The sequence below is a fragment of the Clavelina lepadiformis genome, chromosome 7 (genome assembly GCF_947623445.1).
Source record: "Clavelina lepadiformis chromosome 7, kaClaLepa1.1, whole genome shotgun sequence".
Classification (NCBI taxonomy): Eukaryota; Metazoa; Chordata; class Ascidiacea; order Aplousobranchia; family Clavelinidae; genus Clavelina; species Clavelina lepadiformis.
Window position 1 is genome coordinate 18,675,617 of NC_135246.1, and position 17,805 is coordinate 18,693,421.

Here is a 17,805-nt window from a genome sequence, read left to right on the forward strand (position 1 = left end):
CCGAACTTTCTACTATGGCCATAGACTGGTGATTCCCAACCTAGGGTCAACAAAGTTGGCGCAGGGGTTCGCGAGCAATAGTTAAATCAGAAAACTTTGTCTGCCAAAAATTTATGCCAGCATTAAAACATTAGTTTACGTCAACATTAATATCATATAGATCGAAATAGCTAATTCTAAAAATTCACCGGCTACAAAAATGCAGATGTACGGCTCTTTGTTTATCTTATTGTTTCATCTTGTTGCGCGTGGGATTTCTCACCCAAAAATAATAAAATTTCCAATCTGGCAGATAACCATAATCGGCCAGGGTTGCCATAACATCCTTATTTTGAAGTTATGCACCTTAGAAAATATTTTGTCCTTATTTCTAAGAAATGTCCTTATTTTCACTTGCCATTTTCATGGAAGAAAGAAACATTCTTAGTGAAAGGGCAGTCAAGTCGATCCTACAAGTAAATGTGAACTTAGACAAGACCAGCCGTGAGACAGAGGAACAAATAGTGTCTTTTTTGTATTGTCGTGTCGCATAAATACATTCCGTTCAGCAACTTCAGTACCTTTTTAATCTTATTTTGTATTCTGGTTGTCCTTATTTTTGATTCCAGATCGATGACAACACTGCCTATATGCTTATTGCTCACCAACCAGCAGGCTAGCATATTTCTAAACGAAATTTAACGTGCACAAACTGCACTCTTATACCTAGAGTCAGAGTGCAGGGCAATAACAACTTGACAGATATAACACTTACATGTTCATAATGCTGACTACACTAACCAAGCTGACTCGTCTACCAACCGGTAAAAGTCAGTAGTTAAGTGAAATATAAGGGTCAGTCTATCAAACGAGCGAAGTCAGCAGTCCTACGTTGACGCACGCAAACGGAGTTAACGCTTGCACACAAAAGTATAAGTCAATTTTATACACGATTTTTCAAAGAACGTTAGTCCTTACGGTTTAAAACTAAGTCGATTCCAGGTCATTAGTTCAACCTGCTAAACAGCATTTTCAAATTTTAGTTTTTATTAAACATGCCTGACATCTTCCGGTTACCAAGCAGCAATGTGCTTAGAGAATCAAGCTAACGAACATTTTTAGCAAACATTTTGTCGATTGCTTGGTGTATCATGGAAAACAAATGAGAATTGTTTCTTTGCTTGCCAAACAATTTAAAAATGTTTTTATTCCTAATAACATTAGAACATTATAAGCATTTAGCGATGAATGTATTTTGATAACCCAGTTTTATTTCATGTGCCAGGCACGCTTAGACCTCTGCTGCCAAGCCGACGTATAGGGAGCTTACAATTTACATCATGAAGTGTTTTTATTTATAAAGACATGGTATAACTAACATTGACCAACGATCATAAAATTCTCCGAAAAATATTATCTTCTTGATTTTGACTTCCTCACACAGGGTGTGAAAAACCGCCTCAAAAATGGCGTCGGCCGTTGCAACATCTGCCTGACTCGCTGGGGCGTGAGGTCTTTTACTGTAAATCGACACGGAGGATTATAGCAGACAGACTTCTTTCTACGTCCTTCAGCCAAGCTTTTTATAGCCTACCTGAACTGACCTCAGACGAAAAGCTTTTTTAAGCTTTCTTACGGTCATTGGCGAATAAAAGTTTTGTTCGACTAACCTTTACCTACTAATCTCATTTCGTATCTTCGTATTTCACATGACGTTTATTTTTTTATTATACTATGTGGAAGAGCAAAAATATATAAATGAAAATTGTTAACCGTAAAACAGGGAGTAAATAAAAACTCCTGAAACAACAATGAACGGAGGAAAATAAAAGATTCTCGAAGACTTGTCGGATGCAAGAACAAAAATTATCCCGAGAAGCATCAGTAATGATTAGTAAGACTACTAAACTCCAATACAATGATAGACAATAGGGTTATCACTTAGGTTTGCTTGAAAATTGTTTGAGTAAAACTTTGTGTTGACAAGATCAAGCAAAGTATTGAAATGTCAGTTCTTCACTGTTGCTTTCCTCAAAGCAAACACAGTTGTTGACCAAAGATTTTATTCAATCGTCACACCTGTTTGCTTTATGATGTACTGATGTCATGCGCCACAACCCGCAAGCGATAATACGTCGGTTAAATATCAAAAATTGTAAATACAGTACTGTATAGGCCTAGGTTACTCAACCATCTTTCAGGCAACACTTTTAATACGCATTTATAGCTCGCTATATTACATTTTTATAAGTTAATTAAACTTATATACAAAAAATAAATCTATGGTTTTCTTACAAAGTTAACAAGGGATAAATACGTCGAATAAGAAAGTAGGCTATTACAAGTATTTATAACAGAGAAATTAAGGAAAGCAAGAACACGAAATACAAAATGACAATTGTATAATAATAACTTAGCATGCTACATGTCCATAGGCTGCAGCAACCTGTCCGGCAGGCTATCAGGACTATTTTTCATATTTCAAAATCTTATCGAAAAGTGTGTAAATTGGTTGTTTTTGTTTTTGTCACTAATGCGTTTTCAGTGTAGCCTAATGCTTTAATCTATATTTTTTATTGAATCATACGGCGTGCATCCTCACGCCAGGTACAATGCTCCAACAGAGAGCGGGGTTTTGGGCGACTGGGTTCTCCACTAGGTCAGTTCCAAACGAAGCAACGTCCCTGAACTTGTCATCGATACCTTGTTCTGCAACTTCTTGGTACGACGGCGGAAAATCCATTTCAGTTGCCTAAAGCACAGCGTCTGCTTCAGCCTAGGTCTTATCAATTGTTCGATTATTATTTATAGGTTATTTAACCACATCAGACGAGATATGGTTAATATATGAAAGAAAGCGATTTTTGCAATGCTTGGCCTATCTTACTTCGACTTTTGTGTTGTTGTAGGCAAAGGTAGGTTCCGGTAAAGAAGTGACTCGATCGATGGGAATCGATTGGACCGAAGCGGGTTGTTGTTGATTTCTTCTCGAATATTTAATCTGTCTGTTTCTTTGACACATCCGGTAAAGCCCGCTAATCAAGCAAACTACAACAACCAAGCCCAGTGAGAGTCCCAGCCAAAAATCTAAGATTAAAATTCCTAAGCTTTATATATACATATAGATATATATCCATTTATGATTCCCGTTTGTCTTATAAACGTCTCAAATGCATAAAAGCTTTTTTCGCTAAAAAGTTTAATTAACTTGAGAGCTGTAGTGAACTAAAGGCAGCAAAAGTGACCGGCATCACAGTAGCCTACTACAGGCTTTATAGTACTGAAATACTGGTACTTTTTCAGTCCAAATACTGGTCCTGTCGTCAACTTTGGAAAAAAAGTACAAAACCACTGTACTGAAATACTTTTTTCAAGCATATTAATCGGTCCCAGAACTCGGTAGGCTACTTTTAAACTGCCTATATTTCAAGGTTTTGAGAAGTGGTTTTCCAAAGGTTCACCTTAATTAGACCTCAATGCACATTTTAATGTTTGCTGTTCGTTTTCCGTCTACAAATATCTAATAATATCGCACGAAGTGAGCTAGATCACATATATGTTTGGCTTAAAGTAACAAACGCGTGGCTAAAATAAGAGAACAATTTGCAATTTTAACAGGATCTGCTATGACAAAGTACACCGGTACAGAGTACCGACAAAGTACCGAACTACTTTTTTGAAACAATCCTGATACCGACGGTAATTTTTTGCTAAATATGGTTACCGGCGGTACTTTGAAAATATTTAATCCAAAACTTTTTGTCATCAAATCGATATCTAACTTTAAGCAAACTAACTAAAAAAAGTAGCGAGTTTTTTCACAGCACAACCGGAAACTCTACTTACACCAGCGAATCCAAACTGCGGTGTAATAGCAGCACTCTTCGTAATAGCCGTCATCAAAATCACAGCAAAAAGCTATCAATGACCCACTTCTATCTACAGTATAATGTTACACGATTAAAAACCAATTAGAAAACAAATGCGCCAAACTTTTATCGTACCTTGGCAGTAGAAGAATTCACCATCGTCACCGCGGCACCTTTCAGAACCCTGAAGGAAAAGAGAAAAATATCATTGTGTCGTTTTAGCGACCGACTGATACGACACATTTAGCCTATTATCACTGCAGTGCTGTATCGGTGAAAGCCTGACCAAATGCACAATGTTTATTTATGAATTAAAAAATACTAAATGTAGCCTATACTTGGCTTGCAGATAAAGCAATTCTGCAAACATAGATAATAATTGTCATTTATTATCTATATGGCCAGAAATTATGTGTTTGCTATGGTGAGTTATACTTTACTTTGGCGTGGCTTATAAATACGACAAACAACAGCAGGATTTTTTTCAATAAACAGCGACCCATCCTGGATAAATGTTTCCGATGATGACTGCGTTCCGGCAAAAGAAATAGCCTCCAACAACTAGGCCTACAGCCAAACACAGGAAATTAGTCAAAAAAAGTTTCTACACCAATCACAATAGATCGAGTCGTGTTTACCTACGTATGAAAGTGAAATTAAAATATGCAACTGCGATTTATTTTCTATTTTTTCATCAAACCAAAAATCCTGAAATATCTTACACACAAAATAAACTGTCTATGTTTCATGTAATAACTCTGGCACTGGTCATTGTAACCAGGGCCGGATTAAGGCGGGGGCTGATGGGGCTGCAGCCCCAGGTCCACACCCAAATATAGGCCCACCACTGCACTAAGTCAATGAAACAACTAAGGTAGCCTAGGCTAATACAAATATCCCAGCTATTATTGAAAACACAGTCCATGCACTGTAAAACCCAACCTGGTCAGTATGACGCAACAATCGCTTTTTCTCGGCTGTTAGGCAGGATTGTTAGTAGCCAAGTCAAGTCAAGTTTATTTCGCAGTAACGCACATAACAATATTGAGCATGCAGGCAGTAGCGAAAGACCACTATAGGGTCATCTAAATCTAGCTCGCCTAGAGACTCTAGGCGTAGCTAGAGTAGCTGTTGCTATAGTCTAGGCTAGAGTATAGCAACATATTGTTTTTAGTTGTTTTGTTTTTAGCTTTGCTAAATTAATTTAAAAATAAAAATGAAGAAGTATAAAAGCGGTTGGGAAAAGGAGAAATCTAGAAGAGAAGCAGAAGCTAAATTGAAAAAATTTGTAGCAGGTTCAAAAAAAGTGACTGATTTTTTTGATGTTGTAAGCGAACCGAAAAGCAACATTGCAGAAACGACGTCCTGTAGGCCTAATGCAACTGCTTTGCGACCATCTACTTCGAGTGACTGTATTGCAGAGCCACATATAAATATTGTTTCATCGGAACCAAATTTAAAAACCAAGTCATCTAATGTTGCTGAGGATGAAACACATGGGGTAAAAGAAACTATTCAACACGACATGGATGTTGGATGCTGGGGAGGAATTTCTGACCAGCTGAGAGATTACTGCTGCCAAATAGGAAGTTTAGAATTTCAACATCTTGATGCAGATTTTTCAACTTCAGAGACACGTATTACTGGCGATAAACTTAAACGGCGTTGTTCTAAATCGCTATTTTGGCGAGAACAATTGAACGGCGAAATAGTGAAACGCGAATGGTTGTGCTATTCGCCTTCAACCAAGAAACTTTAGGCTACTACTTTTTTTGCAAACTTTTTGCGTCTGATTCTGAGAAAATCATGCTGCAGCTGGCATCAGTTGGTTATGGCGACTGAAAACATGCACCACGCGACCTGGCCAGGCACGAATCTTCTAACAAACACTTAAGTTATCTTTCAACATATTTCTCTCGAAGAGCAAAAAAAGGAAGCATTTGCAAAGATTTGGAAGAGCAAAAAGAATCTGACAGAAAATTTTGGTGCAAAGTATTAGCTCGAGTTTTAAGCGTGATAAAATTCCTATCATCCAGAGGGCTGGCCTTCCGCGGAAGTAGTGAGAGGGTTGGTTCTCCACAAAACGGTAACTTCCTTGGAATTTTGGAGTTGTTGGCAGAATACAATACTTTCCTTGCTGAGCATATTCAAAAGAGAGTGAACAAAGGCAAGGGACACGTTTCGTATTTCTCATCGACTGTATGTGAGGAATTCATTGACGCAATTGCAACAAAAGTATTACATATTATTATTTCCGAAATAAAACAAGCAAAGTATTATTCAGTGTCCGTGGACTCAACACCTGACATTGCAAATTTTGACCAGTTAACAATAATTTTTTGGTATGTTTTACCTGATGGTCCCGTGGAACGATTTGTCAAATTTATGCCCACCCGTGGACACACTGGTCGCCAATTGGCTGATATACTTTTGGAGTTTATAGAATACAATGGGATCAGTTTGAAAGATCTCCGAGGACAATCTTATGACAACGCTGCTAACATGAGCGGAAAATATAAAGGTATGCAAGCTATAATAAAAGAACGCAACCACCAAGCAGAATATATTCCTTGCGTAGCACATTCCTTGAATCTTGTGGGAAAATGTGCTGCTGAGTGTTGCCAATCCGCGGTTCGTTTTTTCATGTTTGTTCAAGGACTCTATGTATTCTTTTCAGCTTCAACACACAGGTGGAATCTTCTTGTTGATGCACTGAAACCACTTAAATGTCCAACAATTAAGCCTTTGTCTGATACACGTTGGGAGGCGCGATATGATGCGCTACATGCACTAAGAAAAGGTTACCAAGCGGTTCTTCAAGTCTTGACGGCAATATCTGATGACAATGATGAAACATCAAACTAAAGAAACAGCCAGGGGTTTTGTTTCATCGATGAAAAAGCTTGAAACTGGTATTTTAGTCGAGGTATGGTCGTGCATAATGGAACGGTTCCATAAGACGAGTCAGGCTCTGCAGGACAGCAACATGACTTTGAATAAGGCAACAAATTTGCTTCAGGGTCTACAGAACTTTATTCAACTTCTCAGACCCCAATTTCAAACATTTGAAGGAAGAGGTCAAGCATTAAGTGGCTGTCATCATTACACTGAAGAAATTTCAAGAAAGAAAAGAAGAAAAGTAGGGTTGGATAGCGAAGGTGAATCTGAAGACACATCACTTGATCCATCGAGCAGATTCAAAGTAGACTCATATCTGCCGATCATTGACCAAATTCTTTCGTCTATGAAAACCCGACTAGAAGCTTACGACGGTCTCCAAAGAAAGTTTTCGTTTCTGATAGAATTGAACACCATGTCTAACTGCAAAATTGAAGCAAGTGCGAAATCGTTACTTCAATATTATCCAGATGATCTGGAGGAGTCATTGCCTGAGGAGATGATTCCTTTTTCTACACTGATAAAACAACACTATTTCAACAGTGAATGCAAAGAAATTCAGATGTTTAAGTTCATAAATGAAAATGAATTCGCGCATGCATTCCCTAATGCAGTGGTTCTCAACCGGGGGTCCGCGGACCCCCAAGGGTCCGCGAAACGTTTTCAGGGGGTCCGTGAGAACTTCGAAATTTGCAACATAAAGTACGAGTTTTTAAAAAGTTTTTGCTATTTATCATTGCTGTTTGGAATAGGCTTGAACATTTGCTTAATTTCCTATTGTGATGGGACAATACAAAAGCTTACTGAGATTTATCACCCGCAGGGAAGGCCTATTGTGATGCAATAGATTGCGGATTATACGAGAAGACAGCTGGATACATTGATTTTAAGTTGCTGGAGATTGCACATAATCGCTTTCTCAGTTTTAGCTTGTTTCTAATATGCAACAGCAAAACTCCCATTAAGTGTATTCGCTTTGAAATAAATAAAAATATCCGCATAGTTTGATGTTATTTTGATTAAATAGCGCAGTTGTGCACCAAGACTATTAAGTAAAACTAAGCAAAGAAACATTTAAGTGCAGTCTCAGAACCCTTAGTTTGCTTAAACTTCAGGGGTCCGCCAGCTGCTTTGACAGCACCAAAAGGGGTCCGCCAAGATCAGAAGGTTGAGAACCACTGCCCTAATGTATCGGTTGTTTTCAAGCTTTGTCTGATGATTTCTAATTGCTCTGGCGAGCGCTAATTTTCAGCACTAAAAAGAGTAAAAAATCATTTGCGTTCGTCTATGAGGCAGAAAAGGTTGAATTCCTTAGCTATACTCTGCATCGAAAACGACATTTTGCAAAAAATAGACACCGATGACATTATTAAGAGCTTTGCATTGTCTAAATCCAGAAAATGCGTCATTTGAATGTGTGCATACAAAGTAAATATATACTTTGTTTATGTATTAATATTTGTTTTTTGTTTCAATTGTGGTTAGCTTTTAGTACAACGAATAGAATAAAAAATAGGCCTCTGACTATCATAGAGCCCCAGGCCCATAAAAAGCTTAATCCGGTCCTGATTGTAACTATAAACTAATCCGCAAGGTCTTAAATAAACTAACCTGGTTAACTTCTCGTTAAGCAGAAGGCTAGGACGTTGATTCGATCGTTAAATTGTCAATCATTAATAATGTGACAGCAGAATATACTACGTTGGCTTTTAGATTTCTGACGTCAACAAACCACGTAATTTGATGAACTGGTTTGTTGACTTTGTTTAAACCTTGTTCCAAGCTGGGGGTCGCGCAAATATCTTTGTACTAAATTAAGAAAGCTGGAAAATATACTGTAATACAATACTGACCGTATTGTCTGAGGGGCATAACAGAAAGCATTCTGATGAGCACAATGCAATAGGCCTATTTTATTTCATTTTCGAGTTTTGGTTCGACGCAACTTTCCAAACGCTTTCAAGTTGTATGAAGTATGAAGGAAACTATCCACAAACATTTCATTAGCTTGTCGCTTCGTTATTGTATAATTTAGGTTTATTTACAATAGTTTTTTTTTATTAATTACGTCATTAAAAGCTCAAAACAACTTTCCCACATTCACTCTCGTAAACGTTTTACGCTTTACTGTGACCTCTTAATGACTCCTCCTGTTATCTCTAACAACTTTAGCTACATTTACCAGAACAAAACGACCTACGGAAACACTACACAATTTTGTGATGTAATAAAATCATGAAAGACAGGCAGTTTTGGCGTAACAAAAGCTTAACTCTGTCACTTTGAGCCGTTTATTGCGTCATAAGAATCCTTTCGATTCGCCACAAGACGTCCTTTGCTGTTGAGCGTCGCGCAATCGCCGTCAACGCTTAAACGGCTTCATGAGAAAGATGTCGCCATGGGCCAGGTCACAAAACGTACTAGGGAGTGTTTCTTAAGTCTATTGTTGTGTTTCCGTTCTATTATTTTTAAACGGACAGCTCTCGCGTATCGGTGTCATTGTTTCGCTTGTTTTTATTGGCAAGAATCTGTGAAATTCGATATTCGCTCTACTAGTCATGAAAGCTTTTTTAAGCTTTGTACTAAATGATGCCGTTATTCTTAGCTTTATTTAACGTAAATCATTCACCTGAAATAATAGAATAATAGTAAAACAATAATAGTAGAAAAGCAACACAACCTCACAGCTCAAAGGATGTTCGTTTGTGACAATACGAACCGTGGAGTAATCTTAGTCTACAACTAAGGAATGCGCGAAGCAGACAAACACAAGTAATCAAGATAAACGAGGCGAGTTTAACACAGGAATTTTCATTACAAGCTTTCTTACGGTCATTGGCGAATAAAAGTTTTGTTCGACTAATCTTTACCTACTTATCTCATTTCGCATATTCGTATTTCACATGACGTTTATTTTTTTATTATACTATGTCAGGGGTCGGCAACCTGCGGCTCCGGAGCCGCAATGGGCTCTTTCATCCTTCTGATGCGGCTCTTATTAATTTTATTGCTACAGTAGAAACAAACAGAAGAACACTCGCGTCTTTATCTCACTGAGCACATTATAGTAAATGAAAGCATAATCATTCTGGTTGTGACGTCATAATTAGTCGATTAACATAAAGGTTGTTTTTAGCAGTCTACTAGCAGCAGTTAGACTAGTTAGAGCAGGGGTCGGGAACCTTTTTGGCGAAGGAGCCATGAAAGCCACATATTGTTAATTTTTATTTCCGTTAGAGCCATATAATATTTCTCAACACTTAATGCAACTAACGTGTGCATTTTTAAGCAAAACCAACTATTTTAGACAACGGTAAATGTCTGAATTTACTCTTTAATAACATGCTAATTACTGTTTACTGCGATTTCTGGTGCTGCATGGTACAGAAATTACAAAACTACAAAACTACAAATAACAGAAAAGTTTTATTCGTAACAATTGTGCTAAGAAATGCCAGCTTAGATTTATCTGCGAGCCAGATGCCGTCATCAAAAGAGCCATATCTGGCTCGCGAGCCATAGGTTCACGACCTCTGAGTTAGAGAGTGCGCAGGCTGTAACAGCTGTAACAGCCAACCAACTATGAGTAAATCTAAGAAAAGAAAAGTGTCTGAAGAAAATAGAACGTTCAACAATTCGTGGACAAATTCATTTGCTTTCATTGCTTTCTTACTGAATTAACTGCTTTTATAAATGTGACACATGACAGTTTTGTAACAGAGTGTCGTTTTCGTTTTACTGTGAAAATAGTTTTGCGGCTCCCATTGATTTTTGTTTTGTGGAATATCGGTTAAAATGGCTCTTTAAGTGCAAAAGGTTGCCGACCCCTGTACTATGTGGAAGAGCAAAAATATATAAATGAAAATTGTTAACCGTAAAACAGGGAATAAATAAAAACCCCTGAAACAACAATGAACGGAGGAAAATGAAAGATTCTCGAAGGCTTGTCGGATGCAAGAACAAAAATTGTCCCGAGAAGCATCAATAATGATTAGCAAGACTGCTAAACTCCTATACAATGATAGACAATAGGCTTATAACTGAGGTTTGCATGAAAATGGTTTGAGTAAAACTTTGTGTTGACAAAATCGAGCAAAATATTGAAATGTAGGCTAAGTGTATAGGCCTACGCTCAGTTCTCCACTGTGGCTTTCCTCAGAGCAAACACAGTTGTTGACCAAACATTTTATTCAATCGTCACACCTGTTTGCTTTGTGATGTACTGATGTCATGCGCCACAGCCCGCAAGCGATAATACGTTGGTTAAATATTAAAAATTATAAATACTGTACTGTATAGGCCTAGGTCAACTAGGTCGCTCAACCATCTTTCAGGCAACGCTTTTAATGGGCATTTATAGCTTACCGCGTCGCTTTATTACATTTTTATAAGTTAACTATACACAAAACATAAAACCATAGTTTTCTTACAAAGTTAACAAAGGATAGATATGTTGAATAAGAAATTATTACACGTATTTCTAATAGAGAAATTAAGGAAAGCAAGAATACGAAATACAACTGTACAAATACAAATACAACTGTACAAAATGACAACTGTATAGTAATAACTTAGGGGATCACGACATATGACCGTGAACAAACTCACCGGCGACAACTGGTAGTGGACAACTGACCGGCAACAAATTGGCCAGCGATCAAATTGACCGTGACGTAAATTTGCCGGCGATGAAATTAACCGTCGATAAATTGGCCGGCGATATACACGTATTACAAATACACGTATTTCTAATAGAGAAATTAAAGAAAGAAATTAAATTAAGATAATTAAGAAAATACAATTAAGAAATTAAAGCAAGAATACGAAATACAACTGTACAAATACAAATACAACTGTACAAAACGACAACTGTATAGTAATAACTTAGTAGGCCTATAGGCTACATTTCCACTGGTTGCAGCAAACTGTCCGACAGGCTATCAGGACTATTTTTCATATTTCAAAATCTTATCGAAAAGTGTGTAAATTGGTCAAAGTATAATGTTAAAATTTTGATTAGTATGCATTAAGGTTGTTTTTGTGACTAATGCATTTCCAGTGTAGCCTAATGCTTTAATCTATATGTTTATTAAATCATACGGCGTGCATCGTCACGTCCGGTGCAATGCTCGAACAAGGAGCGGGGTGTTGTGCGACTGGGCTCTCGACTTGATCAGTTCCAAACGAAGCAACGTCTCTGAACTTGTCATCGATACCTTGTTCTGCAACTTCTTGGTACGACGGCGGAAAATCCATTTCAATTGCCTAAAGCACAGCGTCTGCTTCAGCCTAGATCTTATCAACTGTTCGATTATGGGTTATTTAACCACATCAGACGAGATATGGTTAATACAGTATATGAAAGAAAGCGATTTTGGCAATACTTGGCCTATCTTACTTCAACTTTTGTGTTGTTGTAGGCAAAGGTAGGTTCCGGTAAAGAAGTGACTCGATCGATGGGGATTGATTGGACCGCAGAGGGTTGTTGTGGATTTCTTCTCGAATATTTAGTCTGTCTGTTTCTTTGACACATCCGGTAAAGCCCGCTAATCAAAGAAATCACAACGGCCAAGCCCAGTAAGAGTCCCAGCCAAAAATCTAAGATTAAAATTCCTAAGCTATAAATATACAGATGTATATATATATCCATTTATGCTTCCCGTTTGTCTTATTAAACGTCTCTACTGGTGCAAACCTCAAATGCATAAAAGCTTTTTTCGCTAAAACGTTTAATTAACTTGAGAGCTGTAGTGAACTAAAGGCAGCAAAAGTGACCGGCATCACAGTACTACAGGCTATATATGGACTACAGTACTACAGGCTATATATATACTGAAATACTGGTACTTTTTCACTCTAAATACTGGTATGGTCGTTACTTTTGGAAAAAAGTACAGAACCACTGTATTGAAATACTTTTTTCAAACAATTTAATCGGTCCCAGAACTCGGTAGGCTACTGACTATTTCAAGGTTTTAAGAAGTGGTTTTACCAAAAGGTTCACTTTAATGAGACCTTAATGCACATTTTAACGTTTGCTGTTCGTTTTCCATCTACAAATATCTTATAATATCGCACGAATAGAGATCACATATATGTTTGGCTTAAAGTAACAAACGCGTGGCTAAAATAAGAGAACAATTTGTACTTCAACAGGATCTGCTATGACAAAGTACACCGGTACAGAGTACCGACAAATTACCGAACTACTTTTGTGAAACAATCCTGGCACCGACGGTAATTTTTTACTAAGTATCGTTACCGGCGGTACTTTGAAATTGATCCAAAAATATTTGTAATCAAATCGATATCTAACTTTAAGCAAACTAACTAAAAAAAGCAGCGAGTTTTTTCAAAACACAACCGGAAACTCTACTTACACCAGAGAGTCCAGACTGCGGTGTAATAGCAGCAGTCTTCGTAATGGCCGTCATCAAAATCACAGCAAAAAGCTATCGATGAAGCACTTTCATCTGCAGTATAATGTTACACGACTAAGAACCAATTACAAAAAAAATGCGCCAAACTTTTATCGTACCTTGGCAGTACATGAATCCACCATCGTCACCGCGGCACTTTTCAGAACCCTGAAAGAAAATAGAAAAATATCATTGTGTCGTTTTAGCGACCGACTGATATCACACATTTAGCCTATTCTCCCTGCAGTGTCGTATCGGTGAAAGTCTACCCAAGTGCACGATGTTTATTTATGATTTACAAAATGCCAAATGTAGCCTATACTTGGCTTGCAGATAAAGCAATTCTGCAAACATAGATAATAATTGTCATTTATTGTCTACATGGCCAGAAATTATCTGCTTGCTATAGTGAATTATAATTTACTTTGGCGTAGCTTATAAATATGACAAAATACAGTAGGAACTCTTTCAATAAACAGCGACCCATCCTGGGTGAATGTTTCCGATGACGACTGCGTTCCGGCAAAAGAAATAGCCTCCAACAACTAGGCCTACAGCCAAACACAGAAAATTAGTCAAAGTATATTTGTACACCAATCACAATAGATCGAGTCGTGTTTGCCTACGTATGAAAGTGAAATTAAAATACGCAACTGCATGCTTGCAGCAATTTCTTTTCTTTTTATTCATCAAACCAAACTAAAAAGCCTGAAACATCTTAAACACAAAATAAACTGTCTATGTTTCATAAGTTATAATAACTCTGGCACTGGTCATTGTAACTATAGACTAATCGGAAATGGCGTTGGCAAGGCCTTAAATAAACTAACCTGGTTAACTTCTCGTTAAGCAGAAGGCTGGGACGTTGATTCGATCGTTAAATTGTTAATCATTAATAAATATGATTGCAGAATATAATACTTAGACTTTCAGATTTCTGACGTCAACAAACCACGTAATTTGATGAACTGGTTTGTTGACTTTGTTGTTGACCTTGTTCCAAGCTGGGGGTCGCGCAAATATTTTTGTACTAAATTAAGAAAGCTGAAAAATATAATACAATACTGACCGTGTTGTCTGAGGGGCATAACAGAAAGCATTGTGATGAGCACAATGCAATATTTTATTTCATTTTCGAGTTTTGGTTCGATGCAACATTCCAAACCCTTACAAGCTGTTTGGAGTAGAAAGGAAACTATCCACAAACATTACATCAGCTAGTTGCTTAGTTATTGTATATTTTAGGTTTATTTACAATAGTTTTTTTTTTATTAATTACGTCATTAAAAGCTCAAAACAACTTTCCCGCATACGCTCTCGTAAACGTTTTACGCTTTACTGTGACCTACTAAAGACTCTTCCTGTCATCTCATAAAGATAACAACTTTAGTTATATTTACCAGAACAAAATGACCTACGGAAACACAACACGATTTTGTGATGTAATAAAACCGCGAAAGACAGGCAGTTTTGGCGTAACAAAAGCTTAACTCTGTCACTTTGGGCCGTTTATTGCGTCATAAGAATCCTTTCGATTCGCCACAAGACGTCCTTTGCTGTTGAGCGTCGCGCAATCGCCGTCAACGCTTAAACGTTTTCATGAGAAAGATGTCGCCATGGGTTGAGCTGGTGTACACGGGATGACTCTTGTAAGTTTCGAGAAGAACCTTCATGGATTTGAATCTTCTTCCAGATATTTCCCATTCTCCCTCTTCTTCGTGGAGAAAGATCTTGAAATGACGAACCTTCTGAGGTGTCCTCACCGACAAGGAATACTGGCCGGCCTGGAGTGAAAAAACCAGCTGACAACTTTGCTCTAATTTTTTGGAAATCCTTTAATTCCCTCTCCAGCTCCCGTTTAAATTCTCAGTTGGTTTCACTGATTTGTTCTTTTACGTTTATTTTCTATGAAAGCTTTTTAGACTACTTGGCCTATGGTAAAAGTTACAATCAAACAACAACGCTTCTGTCATAACTAAATTATGTCTACACCTGACACACATCATCTCACCGATGTTTCACTGTCCCGGATAATATATCTCCCGTTTTTTGCTCTAGCCATAAGCATCTTCTCCGCATCCGTACGTTTTAAGTTTCCGAAGTACCACTTCTGATTTTTCAGTTCGTTGTGACTAGCTGGCTGTTCCTATAATTTTTTATAGTATAAATAGTCTGCTTTAAAATAAGCAATATACCGTGACACTGTAATTAGCAACTATAAATAAATTAAATGCTAAAAAAGGATAAAATACTGTACCAGTTAGCAATGATTGAAATGTGGTCGAACCCAAAAGTACCTTTGCTGTTTGAAGCCTCATTGGTTCTTCGTATTCTGCCTGGGCCTGTACCAATGATACTTCGACGGGGTCTTGGGTTCGAGCTGTCTGGGTCCTCAAAGAAATTGTATCTGAACCAAATGCAAGACATAGCGTGGAAAACTAGCGCTTACAACATTTTAGATGTTTAATTCTGAGTAATTACGTTCTGTCTAATGAAGGCTCAGTACGTACAAGTTTAACGGTTAACTTTTTGCGTAGAAACGCTTTACAAAGGTTATGTGATTTTCGTTCTTGTTTCGCAGTACAATTACAAGGTGACCGTTGACCCTTTACCTGCGTATTCGTTTAATGTGCAGTCTTTTGGTGGCACTGGTGGCGGACAGCTAGAAGACGCTGTAGGAACATCTGGCGTAGTTGTGGCGGGCTGGAAAGATAAAATATACTTTTACAGGCGATGTGTATAAACGGGATCTTAAATTATTTGAGTATATAGAAAAATTGAAGGAATGTGATGAAGTGCGATTTGCAGCGGAAGTTAAAACATGTATTTTAACACAGATATGATCACCGGCAGTTTTTAAGTTTGAACTTCGGCAATCGCTAAAAATTTTTATCAAGGTAAGTCTGACTATAAATTTTTCACTGCAGTTGCAAAAGTAAAAGATTTAAGAAACCATCGGGGAAATTTAACTGCATCACCAGCCAAAATGCCCTTAAAGATCATTACTCACCAGTATGGTTGTGTTGTAGACCGAAACTTTTGCAATGATGTTCTCCAAAGTTCGGTTTCGGGGAAAACCGTCAACTCCACTCGATGTGAGCACAATGTTCTGCCGGCAGGTCGGGCATCGTTGGTTGGAATGGTTCCTTAAGCAGAATGTGAAAACAATTACGATGTTATAGAAACTTTTGAGATACTGCTCCCTTCGAAAGAAACATGTATGTTTAAATGAAATTGAATTAATTTGGATAACTTCTTGATTTCTTGTTACAGCGTTGTAGAAATAAACCGTCGCATATTACAGAGGCTAAGGTTGTAGCCTTATACATCGTATATTCGTATCGTTTGTTTTTCGTCATTGTGTGTAACGGAACCAAAAATCAAATTGTAACCATTAGTCTATAGCGAAATAGAACATTGCAACTTATCCAACAAACAATGAGCGGTGAAAACAACAACAAACAGCATCTATAAAGGTGATGAAACTGATGATTAAGCGACATGACCAAAAGTATTTCTTGATGTGGGTTACACTTAAGCAACGGATTCAACACAGACATCTAACCGAGATCTAGAAGCGGAACAACCGCATAATTCCGTCAAGCAGAGATGGCAGAGGTTGTGTCCGCAAGTTAAAATCCGGATCGGTTTCCGCAAAATGTCGAGGCAAATCGGACACGTCGCTTCCTCTTCTATCGCCTCAGACATCGCATCAAGCTCAGAACTGTCTCTTATGAGCACTTGTTTCTTGCGCGCGCAGGCGTCAAGTTGTTTTTCCGTCGTTGAGGGCTTTTTCAAATGCAGGGATCATCAATGCCAGTAGGCTGTAATAGTTTAGGAAAGTATGAAGTAGATATATAATATATATATATATATAAATTATAGTTATATCCCATAATACTATTTGCTATATATCTAGTTGTAAATTGAGTATAGAGGTAAATAGCATATGCAGTGGTATACTAAACTTTAAGTATAGTGTAGTATATATAAACTTCAAGTATACGCAGACAGCAAAGCTTAAACTTCAGGAAAACAGAAAATCTTCAAATTGTGGGAAAAGTCCATAACCGAGTCGACATTAAATCAAAAAGTTGTAAGCGAGAAGTACCGGACAATGAATGTTTCAATAATTAATCTGTAGCGATTAAGCAATTGTTGGCAAAAAATGTATCGAACATTTCTTGCTAATTATGACAGAGTTGGTGAAAATTATGACGTAACAATGAAAAATCAACATTCTCAATAGTTAGTAGTTGAATTCGATAAAATAGTTCTCCGGTGTAAGCTACTTACTGACAACTTTCTTTGATTTAAGATCAGTTAAAATTTTTGCTTCTTACTTACTCTCGCTCAAAACTTGCTTCTAATTCTGGTTTCACATTGAAAAAATTGCTCAGAGTAGTTAACTTCTCCTAACCGGCTATAATTAATTAATTATACATTGACTCCGTATTACTTTGTCCGTGTTTTGTCTAATCAGTTCTCATTACGCATATTAGCTTTCCCAGCATCTGTCCAGGTCACAAAACGTAGGGAGTGTTTCTTAAAGCCTATTGTTGTGTTTCCGTTCTATTATTTTTAATAGGACAGCTCTCGTGTATCGGTGTCATTGTTTCGCTTGTTTTCATTGGCAAGAA

The 17,805-nt window shown here is 37.5% G+C and overlaps 4 protein-coding genes across 6 annotated transcripts; 1 reads left to right on the forward strand and 3 right to left on the reverse strand.

Annotated features, from left to right (window-relative positions):
• Positions 1 to 2,057: 2,057 nt before the first annotated feature.
• LOC143465552 (uncharacterized) lies at positions 2,058 to 8,671 on the reverse strand. 3 transcript variants are annotated; one of them, XM_076963907.1, is made up of 6 exons: positions 8,358 to 8,671; positions 4,289 to 4,415; positions 3,984 to 4,032; positions 3,826 to 3,918; positions 2,867 to 3,027; positions 2,058 to 2,731 (listed from the first exon to the last, which is right to left on the reverse strand). In XM_076963907.1, the coding sequence occupies exons 2-6, from the start codon at positions 4,349 to 4,351 to the stop codon at positions 2,561 to 2,563; spliced, it is 537 nt and encodes a 178-aa protein (XP_076820022.1). In that variant the 5' UTR covers positions 4,352 to 4,415; positions 8,358 to 8,671; the 3' UTR covers positions 2,058 to 2,560. The 3 variants fall into 3 exon arrangements, with proteins under 3 accessions (XP_076820022.1, XP_076820019.1, XP_076820021.1); XM_076963904.1 differs by having other exon boundaries at positions 2,867 to 3,066; positions 8,358 to 8,667; XM_076963906.1 differs by lacking the exon at positions 8,358 to 8,671 and having other exon boundaries at positions 2,867 to 3,066; positions 4,289 to 4,478.
• Positions 5,847 to 8,263, forward strand: LOC143466243 (uncharacterized). Its single transcript, XM_076964883.1, has 2 exons — positions 5,847 to 7,448; positions 7,570 to 8,263. The coding sequence occupies exons 1-2, from the start codon at positions 6,688 to 6,690 to the stop codon at positions 7,583 to 7,585; spliced, it is 777 nt and encodes a 258-aa protein (XP_076820998.1). The 5' UTR covers positions 5,847 to 6,687; the 3' UTR covers positions 7,586 to 8,263.
• Positions 8,672 to 11,010: 2,339 nt separating the features above from the next.
• LOC143465313 (uncharacterized) lies at positions 11,011 to 13,707 on the reverse strand. Its single transcript, XM_076963539.1, has 5 exons — positions 13,590 to 13,707; positions 13,285 to 13,333; positions 13,127 to 13,219; positions 12,145 to 12,344; positions 11,011 to 12,011 (listed from the first exon to the last, which is right to left on the reverse strand). Exons 1-5 carry the CDS (start codon positions 13,650 to 13,652, stop codon positions 11,841 to 11,843), a joined length of 576 nt encoding a protein of 191 aa, XP_076819654.1. The 5' UTR covers positions 13,653 to 13,707; the 3' UTR covers positions 11,011 to 11,840.
• A 718-nt stretch (positions 13,708 to 14,425) lies between these two features.
• On the reverse strand, positions 14,426 to 17,694 carry LOC143465359 (uncharacterized). The gene is made up of 7 exons (XM_076963596.1): positions 17,513 to 17,694; positions 16,731 to 16,989; positions 16,176 to 16,311; positions 15,778 to 15,868; positions 15,463 to 15,572; positions 15,177 to 15,311; positions 14,426 to 14,949 (listed from the first exon to the last, which is right to left on the reverse strand). Exons 2-7 carry the CDS (start codon positions 16,871 to 16,873, stop codon positions 14,746 to 14,748), a joined length of 819 nt encoding a protein of 272 aa, XP_076819711.1. The 5' UTR covers positions 16,874 to 16,989; positions 17,513 to 17,694; the 3' UTR covers positions 14,426 to 14,745.
• Between the last annotated feature and the right edge of the window lie 111 nt (positions 17,695 to 17,805).